The sequence below is a fragment of the Physeter macrocephalus genome, chromosome 17, assembly GCF_002837175.3.
Source record: "Physeter macrocephalus isolate SW-GA chromosome 17, ASM283717v5, whole genome shotgun sequence".
NCBI classification, from domain to species: Eukaryota; Metazoa; Chordata; class Mammalia; order Artiodactyla; family Physeteridae; genus Physeter; species Physeter macrocephalus.
Genome location: NC_041230.1, coordinates 18,801,099 through 18,818,288, shown reverse-complemented (window position 1 = coordinate 18,818,288; position 17,190 = coordinate 18,801,099). Strand labels below are relative to the sequence as shown.

General features: G+C 39.7%; 1 protein-coding gene and 1 pseudogene across 1 annotated transcript; one reads left to right on the top strand and one right to left on the bottom strand.

Moving 5' to 3' along the window:
• Positions 1-659: 659 nt before the first annotated feature.
• Positions 660-16,899, top strand: LOC102994121 (calpain small subunit 1-like; annotated as a pseudogene).
• LOC112065218 (small ubiquitin-related modifier 2-like) lies at positions 15,971-16,312 on the bottom strand (the record flags this gene model as incomplete). Its single annotated transcript, XM_055079214.1, has 1 exon — positions 15,971-16,312. A coding segment is annotated over one exon (342 nt), but the record flags the coding sequence as incomplete, so codon positions are not given.
• Positions 16,900-17,190: the final 291 nt, after the last annotated feature.

Sequence of the window (17,190 nt, the reverse complement as noted above, 5' to 3'; positions counted from 1 at the left end):
AACACAAACAGAGACTGGGCTTGTTTTCTGAAGACCTTAGTAAGTTTGTTTAAGTGTTTCAGGGCCTAACTCTGGCCTTTGATTTAACTTGGAAGGATGTCCAAATAATCCTATCTACTTGCTGTATCCCTGAGGAAAAATGGAGAATTTGGGCAGCAGCCAAGGGGCATGGTGACCAGCTTGCCAGGGACCAACCTGAACATTATGTTATGGGTGGAGACACAGTCCCAAATCAGGAGCCCCATTGGAATTATAATTCCCAGGAGGGAACAGAAGCCAGGAAGCACACAATCCAATGTGTATTAGAAGGGATGAGAAAGTGTATCAAAAAGTCAGTTAACTATGAAAAGGTTAAAGGAGTGACCCAAGGAGAAAAAGAGAATCTAGCCCTCTTTCAGGGATGGCTTGTGGAGGCTTTTAGAAAACTTACTAACATTGATCCTTCCACTCCTGTGGGTCAATCCCTGCTGGGACAACATTTTATCAGCTAGTCCGGCCCTAATATTAGGTGGAAACTCCAAAAGTTACAATTAGGCCCACAAACCCCTATGCCCCAACTCCTAGAGGTGGCCTTTGGGGCATTTAATAATCAAGATCAAGCTAAGGAGGAAGAGAGAACCTGATGTGAAAACAGGCAGGCCAGGGCTCAAGCTAAACTGATGGCCATAGCTGTCAGTCATGCCTTGCAACATCAGGACAACCCAAAGGGACCAAGGAAGTTTAACAATCCACCTGGAGGTAAAACCAGCAAGGGAGAATGCTTCAAATGTAAGTCAACTGTCCACTGGACCCAAAAGTGCAAAAAAGAACCCCCTGGTGCATGCCCAGTCTGCAAACAAACAGGTCATTGGAAATAGAACTGTCATCAGTCCCAAAGGATAAGGGGGGATCCTGCTCTTGAGACGGCCACGTTAGATGACTGAGGCAGCCCAGGGATTCTGGCGGCTCCCCCCAACAAGACGTCTATCTCCATTGAGGAGCCCTGGGTGGTCCTTGATGTGACAGATAAGAAAATCAAATTTTTAAATTGATACAGGAGCCACTTACCCTGTCCTGATCTCTCACACCGGGCTTCTTTCCTCCAAAAGCTGCACAGTGACTGGTATCAACAGAAAACCTCACATTCGTTACTTCACTGAGCCTCTCACTTGCCAATTTGAACAGCGTTTGATCTCACATGGCTTTTTAGTTGTGCCTGTGTGTCCTACCCCACTACTGAGCAGAGGCATGCTGGGCTCCTTCAGAGCCATATGATTAGAAGGCCCTGAGCAGCCCCTTTTCTTGATTCTGACTGAGACAAATGAGCTGGAAGAACAAGGGCCTATTCCCAGACATATTCTACACACAATAAACCCTGTAGTTTGGGACAAAGAAATCCCTGGGAAGGCTATACATGCCCAACCTCTAAAAATTAGCCTTAAGCCAGAAATCACTTATCCTAACAAGAGACAGTACCTCATAAAGTTGGAAGCAAAAAGGTTTGCAGTCCCTCATAGATAAATTCTTAAAACATGGCCTCTTAGTGCCCTGTCTTTCTCCATGCAGTATTCCTATTCTGCCAGTTGTTAAGCCAAATGGGAATATCGAATGGTACAAGACCTTAGAGCAGTAAATGATGCAGTGGTAGTCCCTATACATCTCCTTGTGGCCAAGCATTATAATATATTAGTCCAAATTCCTGGAGATGCCAAATTGTTTACTGGGCTTGACCTCAAGTATGTCTTCTTTTGCATCCCAGTTCATCCCTCATCATAGTATCTGTTTGCTTACTAGTGAACTAATCCTCACTCAGGCCAAATGCAATAATATACCTGGAGAGTATTGCCTTGGGGGTTTCAGGACAGTCCACACTTTTTCACCCAGGCCCTAGGAAAATAACTAAGGGAAATGCACCTGAAAGAAGGGGCCATTTTACTGTATGTAGATGACATATTAATATGTAGTCCCACCATGGAGGCCTAAGGTCAGAATACCATTGAAGTCCTTAATTTTCTTGGGACCTGGGGCTACAGGATCTTTCAGAAAAAAGTACAAATCTCAAAGAAACAAGTTAAATATCTGAGATATATTATAAATCCTGGAAGTAGACAGTTATCTCCGGATAGAAAATAAGCTATATAAGGCCTAAGCATTCCAAAGACAAAAACAAAAACAAAACAAAAACAAAAAAACTTTATACTTCCTTAGGCATGTCAGGATTTTGCAGAATTTGGGTTTGTTCAAGTTTTTTCATTTTCTTATTATCCTTTTCTTTTGAGTTATACTGATTTATGCTGTATTTTGTCTAATACTCCATTGTCTTCCATACTGTTGTAAACCTGTGACTAAGACTTTTTGGTCCAAGAAGGAGACGGGACCAACAGGTCTAGACCTTCCATTCTAAAAATAGAGAAACATGTTAAACTTTAACCCTGAGATTAACAAAAATATACATCCAAGGAAAACAGCTTCTTGGCAGAGGCGACATTGCCCCCTGTCTTGTCAACAGTTAAGGAGCCCTCCCAAAGTTAGCTTGGTTTCTTCCCTTTCTAGGCCCTTTATGGCTATTGTTGTTTATCTTTCTAGCCCTTGTTTGTTTAACCTTTTGGTTAAGTTTGTGTCTTCTAGGCCCCAACAGTTTTAAGTAAGGCTCATGATGGCTCAAGGAATTCAACTAATTCCAGCAGAGAGTGGCCCAGGTCCCTACAGGTCCTTGGGACAGTCAGTGATGGACTTCTACACCTCTAGGGTAGGCTAGGGTCTGTGGTCCCTGTCCAGCAGGAAGAAGTTTCAGAAGAAGAGACCTTCGGCCCCTTACCCCTTAAGAATAAGGGTGTAGAGTCTCTCAGGAGCTAATGAGACAGGCTGGGACCCAGGAACTTTGGTGCAGTGCTGCAATGCTTGCACCTGGACAAACCTTTCCTCCAGCAACAAAATACAGAGAAACTGTATGGGACTAAAAGTAACTGCATGCATTCACAGTTGGGGTAAATTCTGGACAAAAGATACAAAGAGATTAAAAAAAACAAAACCCAACTGCCACTTTTGAAGAGAATGGAGCAAAAACATGGTGTGGGCAGCAAAATCAGGGTACGGAGCATGCCCCCTGCACTCAACACCACCAGCGGGGTGGGCAAACCACCGAAGCCACTCTTCTGGTTCGACCCCCTGGACACACCCCTACCATCACCCCATATAAAGAACAAGCTCGCCTCCCCTCAGGGAGCAAGCAAGCAAAGGAACCTGTTGTTTGTTCTCACTCCCCCCTGCTACATCAGGGGCCCTGAAAAAGCCTTGCCTGAAAAAACAAAAAAGAATAAAATACCTAGTAATAAACCTAAGAAAGCAAAAGACGCTAATGAAAAAAATTGAAGATGACACAAACAGATGGAAAGATATACCATGTTCTTAGATTGGAAGAATCAATATTGTTAAAGTGACTATACTACCCAACACAATCTACAGATTCAGTGCAATCCTTATCAAATTACCAAGGATATTTTTCACAGAACTAGAACAAAAAAAAATTTTTTTTTAATTTTATGGAAACACAAAAGACTGCCAAATAGCCAAAAGAATCTTGAGGAAGAAAAACACAGCTGGAGAAATCATGCTCCCTGAATCTAGACTACACTACAAAGCTATAGTAATCAAAAGACTATGGTCATGACACAAAAACAGACATATAGATCAATGGAATGGAACAGGATAGAAAACCCAGGAATAAACTCATACATCATCCATAGTCACAATTCCTTAGAGATAAAACAAAAGTGCCTAAAAAGAAAGGGCAAGGAAAACCAATTTGTTCAAGAATTGCTGCCTATTATCTTTCTAGGTCCTGGGTTACACTGTTTAGCATTTATTTTCCACAAATGATTCAATAGCTCAGAAAGATTCCAAAGCAAAGCCTTTTAAAAAATTGTGTCTTTTTTCATACTAAAATTCTCAGAGTTGAAGAAAGTGCTGCCTTTCATTAGTAAAAGATGATATTTATTAACTCCCTGATGTAATGAAAAATTCAGTGTTTGAAGACGGGAGCATGTGTGTGGATGATTTATCGCTGAACTAGTTTCCGAAGTTGGCTTTCCAGGCCTGAATCATATAAATATGAGCTCCAAACATCTCTTCTTAGTGACCTGACCTTTTTGCTATCCCCTTTCCTGAGATACCAGGATAAATACTTAGCTTCTTTTAGAAGAAACACTTTGCAGGCAAAAAAAGCTCTTCCAAGAAATCATTTGTAAAGGCTGCTGCATTTGAGGGGCTTGCAAATGGCTCTGTAAGGAAGCAGTGGCTTAATTTTTTTTCTTCCTTTTGCTGGCCTATTTCCTCTTGTTTATTCTTTTCTGATTTTTAAAAATGTGCTTATTTTTCTGAGGTCTCTGAGGACACAGCCAGAGCAAAAAACTCTTTAAAATCCATTATATCTACCAGGAAACGATCTCTGTGCTTTTGTGAAGGAACAAGCAGATGAAACTGTGAGATGGGGACTCAGCTGGGTCCAGAGAGATGTTCTTGAGAGGTTTCATGTGTAGAACACACCTGTTTTCTAGTTATTGACTTATCTGGATTTCCTCTTGTAAAAACCAGCAGCTCCATGCATCAGAAGTGGCATCAACACCCTATAAACTTGTTTATCCCAATGTGTATATAGTGTGTGTATATGTGAGAAAAAGAGAGAGAGAGGGAGAGAGAGAGAGAGAGGGAGAGAGAGAGTGAGAGAGTTATTCCAATGTGTATATAGTGTGTGTATATGTGAGAAAAAGAGAGAGAGAGAGAAGCAGAGAGAGCTATTCAGGTGAAAAGATTAATTGGTAAAAAAAATTTAGTAGTAATAACAGCAATAATAACAATAATAACTATAATGTATTGAGTTCCTGCTATGTGCCAGACAACTGAACTAAAGAGCTGATATTCATTGTCCACCTTATTCCTCACAATTCCAGAAGATGTATTATATTCATCAGGATAGGACAGGTTATACTGCAATAATATATAAACCCTGAAATCTCAGTAGCTTGACAAAGGTAAAATGTATTCCTTACTCATTTCATAATCTGTTGCAGTTTCCTTGGTCATTTTACTCCAACAGTGATTCAGTTATCTAGTCTGTTCCCATCTTGCCACTCTTTATTTCTAAGTTATTGGATATTCTGTCTGTGTAGTGGGAAACAAAGTGTGGAGAACTCACATCTTCCCTTATCTGTATTAGACCAGAATCAACATGTTTTTATTCCCCTAATGAACTATTGGAAAGAAAGTCACATGGCTCAGACCAACTGCCAAGGATCCTGGGAATGGAAGGAAGCACCCGAGCTATGTAATGATCACTGTATTGGCCATATAGACACCACTATTAATACCATTTTACAGATGGAGAATGAGAGACTTTGAGAGGTTACTGGCTGAGGCAGGGCCAAAGCTGGACCCAGATGGTGAGACTCTATTCTTAACCACAGGGCTGAGGCACATTGTTTGTATTCTTCAGGATAATTAGTTTCATTCTTTAGATTCATTCATTCATTCATTCATTCATTTATTCCACAAAGATTTGACAAGCATCTACTATGTACTAAGCACTGTGCTGGGCTCTGAGGATACAACAGTGAACAAGTCAGATGAGGTTCAAGAGTAAAGGAGTCTTAGATGGCTATGGGACTGTTTTCTTTTCATTCAACAGACATTTCTCAAGTATTTTTCATGTGCATGACACAGTGTTGAGGAAACCATCATAAAATGTAGATTCTGAACTCAAGAGTTGATGATCTATTAAGGTAAACAGGATACAAAAACTCTGAACTCTCTAAAGTAATGTCATGTATTGTTTAATCATTAGTTGGAAATGACAAATTCCTGTGGGAACCAATAATAGGGAGAAGGCTAGAAATGTTTCCATGGCACAGATTGAACATAAACAGGGCAGTGAAGTGGTTAAGATGTCTAACAGATAGCAAGATAGTGATGGAACATTGGAAAGACCTGCATGAGAAACCCTATAGACAAGGAAGTAATGTCAGTTCAGACAGATGTAGCAAGGCCCATGTATGTGTGGAAGGGAACTGTATGCATAAGGGAAGGGTGGTAGGGTTCAGGCTAAAAAAATAGGCATCAGGTGACATGAAGAAAGCAATTCAACAGAGTGGTCAGAACTCCAGGCTGACATGAGATAAGATGTGAATACTGGCTTGGCTGATTTCTTACTTTGTGGCATTGGACAAGCCCTCAAACAAGTCTGAGCTTCCATTTTCTAATATTTTAAAATAGGGATAAATTTAGACCTATCTCATTAGATATCTGCTAATATTAATTTTTTTTAATTTTGTAATTTTTTTAAATTTTTTTTCTAATTTTTTAAAATTTATCTGCTAATTAATTTTTTTTAATGCTTCTAAATATCTGTCCTGTAGAAATACAAATATGTGCCATGCTTAGTGCCTTAGACACAAAGCAAAAGTGGATTGAATTGTGAGGGGTTATATATTCATTTTCTAAACTAGAATGCTACATCCAGAATCTCCTCTTCCTCCAAAGGCAGCTTCCAATGACCCTACATTTGTATTGAGTGAATCACAGAATGTGCACTTTCCTTGGGGTGGGCAGTTTGGGTGGTGGCTAGTCTGGTAATTTCTGGAGTCCTACCTTTCAGGCTTCTCTTTGCTAAAACTGATTAAAAGATATGATTGGTACATTCTTGTTTTTAATAGCTCAAATATAACACTGATCTCTTTAGGGTGGTTGTGACAGGGATACTATCCCTTAGAGAGTATTAAAGAGAGCAGAGCAGATGTTGCTCTTTAGAAAACATTTCTTAACTCCAGGGATATTCTTAAATTCTTTTGAGTTAAATATTTCACTAGTTGTTTTCCAATTAGAAAGAACCTCTTGCCTGTAAGCAGACAAACATTAAACATTTTATTAATTATTACAGAAACTCTTCATATTTTTAACTAGAGAAAAAGATTAATATTTTTTCTTGCCTCGGAATTGTGATACGCATCAGATACTGGGTCTTGAAGGTAAATTGCCCCATTATTTGGCAAGGATAACACTCATTATTGCTAATGGACTTGCAGAGAAACACACTCACTCTAAAACTGACAGATCCAACCTGTCTCAATCTACTCTGGAATTGGAGCCAGTATTGAGTTTTAGTCACTCAACAGAGCAGGGAAAGACTAACTTTTCTGAAAAGTATTTAAAGCACTTTATGACATTAGCTTCACTGTAGGGTAAGGTGTCAAGGTAATTTTGGTCCCTTCTGTGATCTAAAGCCTCTGCTTTCTGACTCCTTTGCTATTTAATACTAGTGGCTTCTGGTTTTAAAATAGTTTATATTTTATTAATTTCAAGATTTGCTGAGATGACTCAGCTAAGGAAGTTCATTATTGATTAAGACCAAGTTACAAAGGGAGAGTGCTCACCCATCTCTCGCCTTAACATTCCCAAGCACCTTCAGGAGCCTGGGTAGCTCGACATCCCTGAACTCAACTCTGTCTCCAGTAAAGCCAAAGATTCTGGCTTTGAAACCACCTCAGCGGAATTTGGGACAAATTTGGTATGGTACCTCATTCATGGATGAACTTGTGGTTGGTGTTTCATAAACATTTACTAAAGGAGTGAAGGTCCACAAGACACTTAGGAAAGTGGAAGAAAAGTGTTTTGAGGGTGACCCTCAATTCACCAGAGGCTCCATTGTTTTACCCGATGCATATTTGTGATGATTCCATCTTTAATCAGGGTGTTTTTGCAACTATTACAGATGATTATGACTTTTTCTTTGTGGATGCAACAAATTAAGAAGTTACTTCTATTGGGATATATGTATATATCCGTAATAATAAATGAACCTCTAAAGATAATGATGAAACCATGGGTAATCAACAGTTAAATACATTACACCTGTAACATGCCTTCACTGATCAAGGTTGCTTTAATTGTTGCTACAAAAAAACTCGCATTGTCTTCCAAGTATTAAGACTGCATAGGACCACGGACCCTCTAACTGGGCATGTGCAAGTATCTGCTTGGTGACATTTTGACATCAGAGAACCGAAAACTCCACCCTCAGATCATGCTGAGCACCTCCATTTTTAAACATGCTGCCTATGAAGAAGCCTGTAGCTTAGTTACAACTGTGCAGAACAATGACTACCTCACATTTTTCTTATTTCCAATCACATTTCCCACACCTCAGACCACCCTGCCTCTTTATCCCATAAATACCCTGAGTCCCTTTACTTTGGAGAGGTGGATTTCAGTCTTGTTCTCCTGTCTTCTCACTTGCCTTCCTTATCAATAAACTCTTTCTTTGCTACAAACCTAGGTGTCTTAGAAATTTGGCTTGCTGCACATTGGGAAAAACCCTGGTTCAGTAACAATGACAGCATATCAGTTATCTCTTGTTATAATTAAGAATATGTGTAGCAAGAAACTCTAAAGCATGGGTTAAAACAACCACCAGTTACTATTGTTCATGAGTCTGTGGTTCATATGAATAGTTCTGCTGATCCTGGATGAGCTTGCTCATGAGTCTAAGGTCATTCATTATGTGTGCATTCTTCAGGTGGCTGATCCTGGGTGGCCTTAGTTGGACTGACTGGGGTGACTCAGGACCCTTTAATATGTTTCTCATATTCCTCCAGCAGGCTAGTTCAGGAAAGTTTTCAATATGGATTTTGGGGTTCAATAGAAAGTAAGGGGAAACATGCAAGACTTCTTGAGGCATAGGTTTGGAAATGGCAGTGTCACTTCCCCTACATTCTATTGGTAAGTTATAAAGTCATCTCAGATTTAAGGAATGGAGAATGGGCTCTGTTTCTTTTTTGAAGAGTGAAGAATCAGCGCTATTACTTCAATAAATCTACCACAAGCAGAGAAGAACATTAGCTGGAATTACAAAGTATAAGAACAAAATAACAATCAGAGATAAATTTTCTTTAATACTTAATTAGAATTTTCCATGAAAACTGAGAATATATTATTCAGAGAAATGAATGGGAGAAACTCCATGGACAAATTGGGAGGCTAAGGCCTCTACCTAGGACATATGTTAGGGAAGCTAGGATCTTACTATAGGCTTCATATGAAATGACTAAAATAAATCGAATGGATGAAAATTCCACACTAGACACCTAAGGATATAATAGGTCTATACACCTGTTTCTTCCAAGGATAGCCTCACTGTCCATGGTGCAAGAAAGAGACTCTGACTTGCTCTCTCACCCTTATGGGCTCTATCCTTAAACAAATATTAAGTGGGTCAAGAATGAAAAGAGAGAACCTATATACTTTTCTCTCTTTTCTCTCTATCTCCTTCAATTCTTTTTCCATTTTGATCTCTGTTTAAATGGAGGGACAAAGGGAGAAACATTAAAACACTTTTAATAGAAGAAAATTTCATCTTTATTTCTTAGTACAACCCTGTATAACCTGGTCTTGGTGCAAGTTGTTTCTGTTATGGAAGAAACAATTTTGAGTAGTTTTTTTTTTTTTTTCGGTACACAGGCCTATCACTGTTGTGGCCTCTCCCATTGCGGAGCACAGGCTCCGGACGCGCAGGCTCGGCAGCCATGACTCACGGGCCTAGCTGCTCTGCGGCATGTGGGATCTTCCCAGAACGGGTCACGAACCCATGTCCCCTGCATCGGCAGGTGGACTCTCAACCACTGGGCCACCAGGGAAGCCCTTGAGTAGATTTTTGAAATTTAAAATGAGACAACAGATATTTTTACCCAAATATGCATACAATTTACCATGTGGCACTGTATCAATTAGTTACCAAAGATCCAGTCAGACAATCCATTTTGGGCATCTATTATGTCCATCTCTAATACAAGGAAAAGTAAGAGCAAGGATCTCTACTGTTCATGAGCTTTAATTCTGGTCAAATTCACCTTTTAAATTTGCCATACTTGAGATTCCTCAAAAGAGAACAGACAGAAATAACCACTGCCAGCTCAGCTAACTTATAAAGTTGATAATGAAAAGAAATGGAACAATAAATGAAATGAGATTTTGAATAAATATCTTTAAGATATTATCTATTACTAGGACTGTAAGAGGATGGTTGTTTTGTCTTGGGCACCATGCCTGAAGGAGAACATTCAAGTTAAATGTTCTTATTTTAATCAGCATAATTTAGGCTGGATGTGTGTTTTGATATGTATAATTAAAAGGTAAAATCAGCTTCTTTACTGTATTCTAATTTAGAGAAGTGGTCAGTTGTTCACTCTGTGATGGCTATATTCACTCTTCATTTAACAGATGGTGCCTCTGATGTGGAAACTTTCTCTTCAGGACCTTGAACATCTTCTCTTGTAATCTCCATCATTCTGCTTCCTGATACTGCTGCTATTCCAAGATAGGGATGATCCACTCAAATGTCAAGGAGAAGCCAGACTCCTTTCACAACACTGGACGGTACAACTGGACTCCTGAACTGAGCACAGTCTATCTACTTGTGTGTCTCTATTGAGTTCCTTGGAAAGTATGTAGCACTGATTTTAAAGACTGAAGGGGAAAAGGACTGAGAAGCCTACAATCTGGCAGGATTGATAAGCCTGTCACACATAGACAATTAAAGAACAAATAGTACATGGATGGTTTATTATCTTCCAAAGTGTATTGTTTGTGCATCTATTTTGCATTTAATCTAGTTTTACTTGTGTTCGCAGTATCAACATCTGTTCCTGTCAACAATGAAGGGGAAGAACTGTAACATATGACATCGTATCACTCTCTTGATAAAATCCTTAAGTGGGATTTCTTTCGCAGGTCATAATAGAGTTTTGAGCACTGAACTCACTGTCTTGTGGTAAACAATGAGGACAGTGGAAAAAATATCAAAGAACTTGTTTCAGGCATTGGTAAACAGTGTAAGAGTATGATTTCAGATAGAAAGGAGATAAATGAGGTGAGCATTTGTGCCATAGGCTTTTGCCTGGAGGATTTTTCCAGACTGCAGGGAATGGAGGAGAACACCAAGCAGAACAGGGTGGTCATGCTGAATTGAGGAGGTAAACACTGAATTTCAGGGAGGGTTAGGCAACTGGAATTTACAGAACAGAGAAAAATAGAAGAGGGAGTTACACAAAAGAAAGAGCTCAAGAAACCTCCATGGGGTCCTCCTGAGTCTTTGGTGAGTAGTGATCTATTTATGTCATGAGACTGGGCAAAGAACAACTATCAGGAAGCTCTAAACCAAACAATTCCCAGAAATCACATGGGGCTGGGAGAGGTTTGGATTCCCATGAGTCATAGTGATGAGTCTTTATTGAATACCAAAGGCATTCTGTAGAGCCCCCAGAATGGTCACATATTTGTAGTAGGACCAAACCAGTTCTAGGGTAAAGGCTATTCTAGATCTTCCCCAACAAAACCATAAAACCAAGCTGCAAAAATACCAAACAGGAAATGCTAGAACAAATATCAACAATCTTTAAAGGAGGATAACAAAATCCAGGCATTCAACAATGTGACAGTCACAATATTTGTATGAAGTCAGAAATTACTAGAAATGCAAAAAATCGGGAAACATGAGAAAAAAGTAAATCAATAGAAACAAACTCAGAAATGGCAGAGATACTGGTATTAGCAGACAAGAGAGAAGACCAGAGAAAAATGTCCCATGAAAATGACTCTAGACCCCCACTACTGCCCCCTCTCTGCTTGTACTGAGACTATGTTTTCTGAAGCTGCTCCATGCTAATGGCTGAGCCTGACAGAGGACTTAAGTCCAATTCCTGTGGCATATGGGATTCCCACAGTGGGAGACTTTGGATTGAGGATTTCCTTATCAACCTGGTTGAAACCTTCTTAGTACAGCATAGCTGTTCAAGACTTTTTCCACCCAATTCTCCTTCCTGCACACTCTCCATGATAGCTGTCAGACCTGTCTCATGATCTGAAGGCTCTCCTTGCATTTTCATGTCTCTCCCCTTTTTCCTTCATGGGCATTTTCACCAATAAATATTTTGTGCTTCTTTAAAAAAAATTTTTTTTAATTGAAGTACAGTTGATTTACAATGCTGTGTTAGTTCTAGACATAAAGCAAGTGATTCAGATATATATATGTTCTTTTACAGATTCTTTTTGGTTATAGGGTATTACAAGATATTGAATATAGTTCCCTGTGCCATACAGTAGGTTCTTGTTATCTACTTTATATATAGTAGTGTGCAGCTATTAAACTCAAATTCTTAATTTATCCCTACACCTTTCCTCTTTGGTAACCCTAAGTTTGTTTTCTATGTCTGTGAGTCTATTTCTGTTTTGTAAATAAGTTCATTTGTATCATTTTTTAAGATTCCACATATAAGTGATATCAGATGATATTTGTCTTTCTCTGTCTGACTTACTTCACTTAGTATGGTAATCTCTAGAGACACCCATATTCCTGCAAATGGCATTGTTTCATTCTTTTTTATGGCTAATATTGTGTGTATATGTGTGTGTATATATATATATATGTATATATATATATATATACATATATATACATATATATATATATACATATATATATGTATATATATATATATACACATTGGGGTGCATGCATCTTTTTGAATTACAGTTTTTGTCTTTTCCAAATAAATGACCAGGAGTGGGATTGTTGGATCATATGGTAACTCTATTTTTAGTTTTTTTAAGGACCCTTCATACTGTTTTCCATGGTGGCTGCACCAATTTGCATTCCCATCACCAGTATAGAAGGGTTCCCTTTTCTCCATACCCTCTCCAGCATTTATTATTTGTAGAATTTTTGACCAGCCATTCTGACTGGTGTGAGGTGATACCTCATTGTAGTTTTGATTTGCATTTCTCTAATAATTAGTGTTGTGGAGCATCTTTTCATGTGCCTGTTGGCCAGCTATATGTCTTCTTTGGATAAATGTTTATTTAGGTCTTCTGCCCATTTTTTGAATTTTTTTTTTGATATTGAGCTGTATGTACTGTTTGTATATTTTGGAAATTAATCCTTTGTCAGCTGCCTCATTTGCAAACATTTTCTCCCATTCTTTAGGTTGTCTTTTCATTTTGTTTATGGTTTTCTTGCAAAAGCTTTTAATTTTAATTAGGTTCCATTTGTTTATTTTCTCTTTTGTTTCCATTACTCTAGGACAGGGGTCTCCAACCACCAGGCCACAGACCAGTACTGGTCCGTGGCCTGTTAGGAACTGGGCCACACAACAGGAGGTCAGTGGTGGGTGAGCAAGCATAGCTTCATCTGTATTTACAGCCACTCCTCATCACTTACATTACTGCCTGAGTTCCACCTCCTGGCAGATCAGCAGTGGCATTAGATTCTCATAGAGTGTAAAACCTGCTGTGAACTGCACATGTGAGGGATGTAGGTTGTACGCTCCTTATGAGAATCTAATGCCTGATGATCCGAGGTGAAGCTGAGGCAGTGATGCTTCCATTGGGGAGTGGCTGCAAATACAGAGAGCAGAGAGGTTTGACTGCACAGAGACCATAATAAATCAACTGCTTGCAGAATCATATCAAAACCCTATCAGTGAGTGGCAATTGACAATTAAGTTGCACCTTATGGAGTAGACTGGACATAAACAACACACTTTAGGTGTCACTGTCTCCCATCACCCCCAGATGGGACCATCTAGTTTCAGGAAAACATGCTCAGGGCTCCCTCTGATTCTGCATTATGGTGAGTTGCACAATCGTTTCATTATATATTACAATGTAATAATAATAGAAATAAAGTGTACAATAAATGTAATGCACTTGAATCATCCTGAAACCATCACCCCCCCCACCCATCCATGGAAAAATTGTCTTCAACGAAACCAGTCCCTCATGCTAAAAAGGTTGGGGACCACTGCTCTAGGAGACAGATCGCCCCCAAAATTGCTGCAATTTATGTTAGAGCATGTTCTGCCTATGTTTTCCTCTAGGAGTTTTGTGGTATCTGGTCTTACATGTAGGTCTTTAATCCATTTTGAGTTTATTTTTGCATATGGTGTTAGGGAATGTTCTAATTTCATTATTTTACACATAGCTGTCCAGTTTTTCCCCAGCACCACATATTGAAGAGACTGTCTTTTCTTGCCTCCTTTGTTGTAGATTAATTGACCAGAGGTGACTGGGTATATTTTTGGGCTTTCTATCCTGTTCCATTGATCTATATGTCTGTTTTTGTGCCAGTGCCATATTGTTTTGATGACTGTAGTTTTGTAGTGTAGTCTGAAGTCAGGGAACATGATTGCTCCAGCTCTGTTTTTCTTTCTTAATGTTGTTTTGGCTATTTGGAATATTTTGTGTTTCCATACAAATTTTAAAATCATTTGTTTTAATTCTATGAAAAATGTCATTGGTAATTTGATAGGGATTGCATTGAATCTGTAGATTGCTTTAGGTGGTATGGTTTTAACAATACTGATTCTTCCAATCCAAAAACATTGTATATTGTTCCATATTTTATGTCATGTTCAATATCTTTCATTAGTGTTTTATAGTTTTTGGAGTACAGGCCATTTTCCTCTTTAGGTAGGTTTATTTCTAGGGTTTTTTTTTTTTTTTTGGTTTTTTTTTTATGCAGTGGTAAATGGGATTGTTTCCTTAATTTCTCTTTCTGACATTTAGTTGTTAGTGTATAGAACTACAGCAGTTTTCTGTATATTAATTTTGTATCCTTCACCTTTACCAAATTCATTGATGAGCTCTAGTAGTTTTCCAGTATTTTGTACATCTTATGATGTGTCAATGTCTGCCTTTTGAAAGACTTGAGCTAACAGTATCTAATATAAGATTTTTAAAACTGACAGAAATGAAAGAAGTAGACAAATCCACTGTTATAGTTGGAGATTTCAATACTGCTCAATTGATAGAATAACTGGACAGACAATGAGTAAGAACAGGAAAAATGTGAACAACAGTATTAACCAGTTTGACCTAAATGACATTTAGAGAATACCAGAATACCATAGCTAACAATGGCAGAGTTCACATTCTCTTCAAGCGCATATAAAATATTTACCAAGGTAGACCATATCTTACTGTGTGAAATGAATCTCTATACACTTATAAGACTTGAAATTAAACAAAGCATTCTCCCTGATTCAATGAAATTAAATTAGAAATCAATAATAGATATCTAAGAGTCATCTGCCCTGCCCTTCAGAGCCAGAGGCAGTTGGAGGCCTGGCAGCTGCACAGGCATGTGGACCTGATGACGTGTAAGTGAGGTGGAATCTTGAGTCACAGCCGTGTTCCTGGTTAACTCGTTCTTGAAGGGTGGCTGAGGTGGCAGGGGAGCTGGAGGCCTGGGCAGAGGCCTAGGGAATGTGCCTGGAGGCCTGCTCAGCAGGGCTGGAGGCTGTGGTGGTGGTGGTGGTGGTGGTGACAGAACTGCCATGTGCGTCCTGGGCCAGGTCATTAGTGCCATTAGTGACATGGCAGCACAGTACAACCCAGGGCCCCACCCCCTCACACCCATTACTCCAACATCAATGCCAATGAGAGTGAGGAGGTCCAGTAGTTCTGGAGTCTTTTTGCCCAGCTGGCTGGAGACGACATGGAGGTCAGAGCCACAGAACTCATGAACATTCTTTTTTTTTTTTTTTTAACATCTTTATTGGAGTATAACTGCTTTAAAATAGTGTGTTAGTTTCTCCTTTACAACAAAATGAATCAGTTATACATATACATATGTTCCCATATCTCTTCCCTCTTGCGTCACCTTCCCTCCCACCCTCCCTATCCCACCCCTCTAGGTGGTCACAAAGCACCGAGCTGATCTCCCTGTTCTATGTGGCAGCTTCCCACTAGCTATCTAATTTACATTTGGTAGTGTATATATGTCCCTGTCACTCTCTCACTTCATCACAGCTTACCCTTCCCCCTCCCCATATCCTCAAGTCCATGCTATAGTAGGTCTGTGTTTTATTCCCATCCTACCACTAATCTCTTCATGACATTTTTTTTTCTTAGATTCCATATATATGTGTTAGCATACGGTATTTTTTTTCTAGTAGACACCTCCTGTCTGCTGCTGGAACACATCAGCCTCCATTTCCAGCTGTGCAGGTGTGTCTGTTTCATTGATTGGCTGCCCATCAAATCGGAAGCTGATCTGCCTCATTGACAAACCCTGTCGTTCACAATAGGCTTTCATTAGTTTACTAAGTGGCGTATGCCTCTTAATCTTCAACTGCACCATGGAACCATCCTGCCCCTCCACCTTCAAATTAATACGATCGTTGTTTTCAGTCTTGACTCCTTCCTTGGGCTTTTCATTGGTCACGGCGAGTGCTGGAGCCTCCTCTGCTGCTGCTTCCCAGAAGAGGTACCAGGTCCGCACCGAACGAGCACACAAGCAGCACCAAGAGGGCTGTTTCTAGAGTTTTTGATGATGGCCAATCTGACTGGTGTGAGATGATATCTCATTGTAGTTTTGATTTGCATTTCTCTAATGATTAATGATGTTGAGCATTCTTTCATGTGTTTGTTGGCAATCTGAACATTCTTAACAAAGTGGTGACTTGACATCTTGATCTGAAGACTGATGGTTTTAGCATTGACACATGTCACAGTGTGGTGGCCATGATGGATAGTAACATGACTGGCAAGCTGGGTTTCGAGGAATTCAAGTACTTGTGGAACAACATCAAAAAGTGGCAGGTCATATACAAACAGTTTGATATTGACTATTCAAGGACCATTGGCAACAGTGAAGTCCCAAGGGCCTTTGAAGCAGCAAGATTGCACCTGAATGAACATCTCTACAACATGATCATCCAACGCTACTCAGATGAGGGAGGGAACATAGATTTTGACAATTTCATTAGCTGCCTGGTCAGACAGGACTTTCAAATTTTCAAATCTCTTGACAAAGATGGCACTGGACAAATCCAGATGAACATCCAGGAGTGGCTGCAACTGACCATGTATTCCTGAACAGGAGGCCCAGACCTGCCCCCTTATTGCCTTGCTGTAGGAGTCACCTTGGAATCTTTGGTCTCCCCCAGTGCTGATCCTGTCTGCAATCACATCTTCATGGATCCTGCTGACTCACAGGCCTTTGTGTTCTCCCAGCCCTTGGCACCCAGATTCTCAATCAACAGCCAGAGTCCAACATGCTTCAACACGCCCTGCCCCAAGGGTCACCCCACCCCAGCACACCCATCTCACATCTACTCCATAACCCCTCTCTTGCACCTGTGCCAAGCCCAACATTTGTGTGGCTTC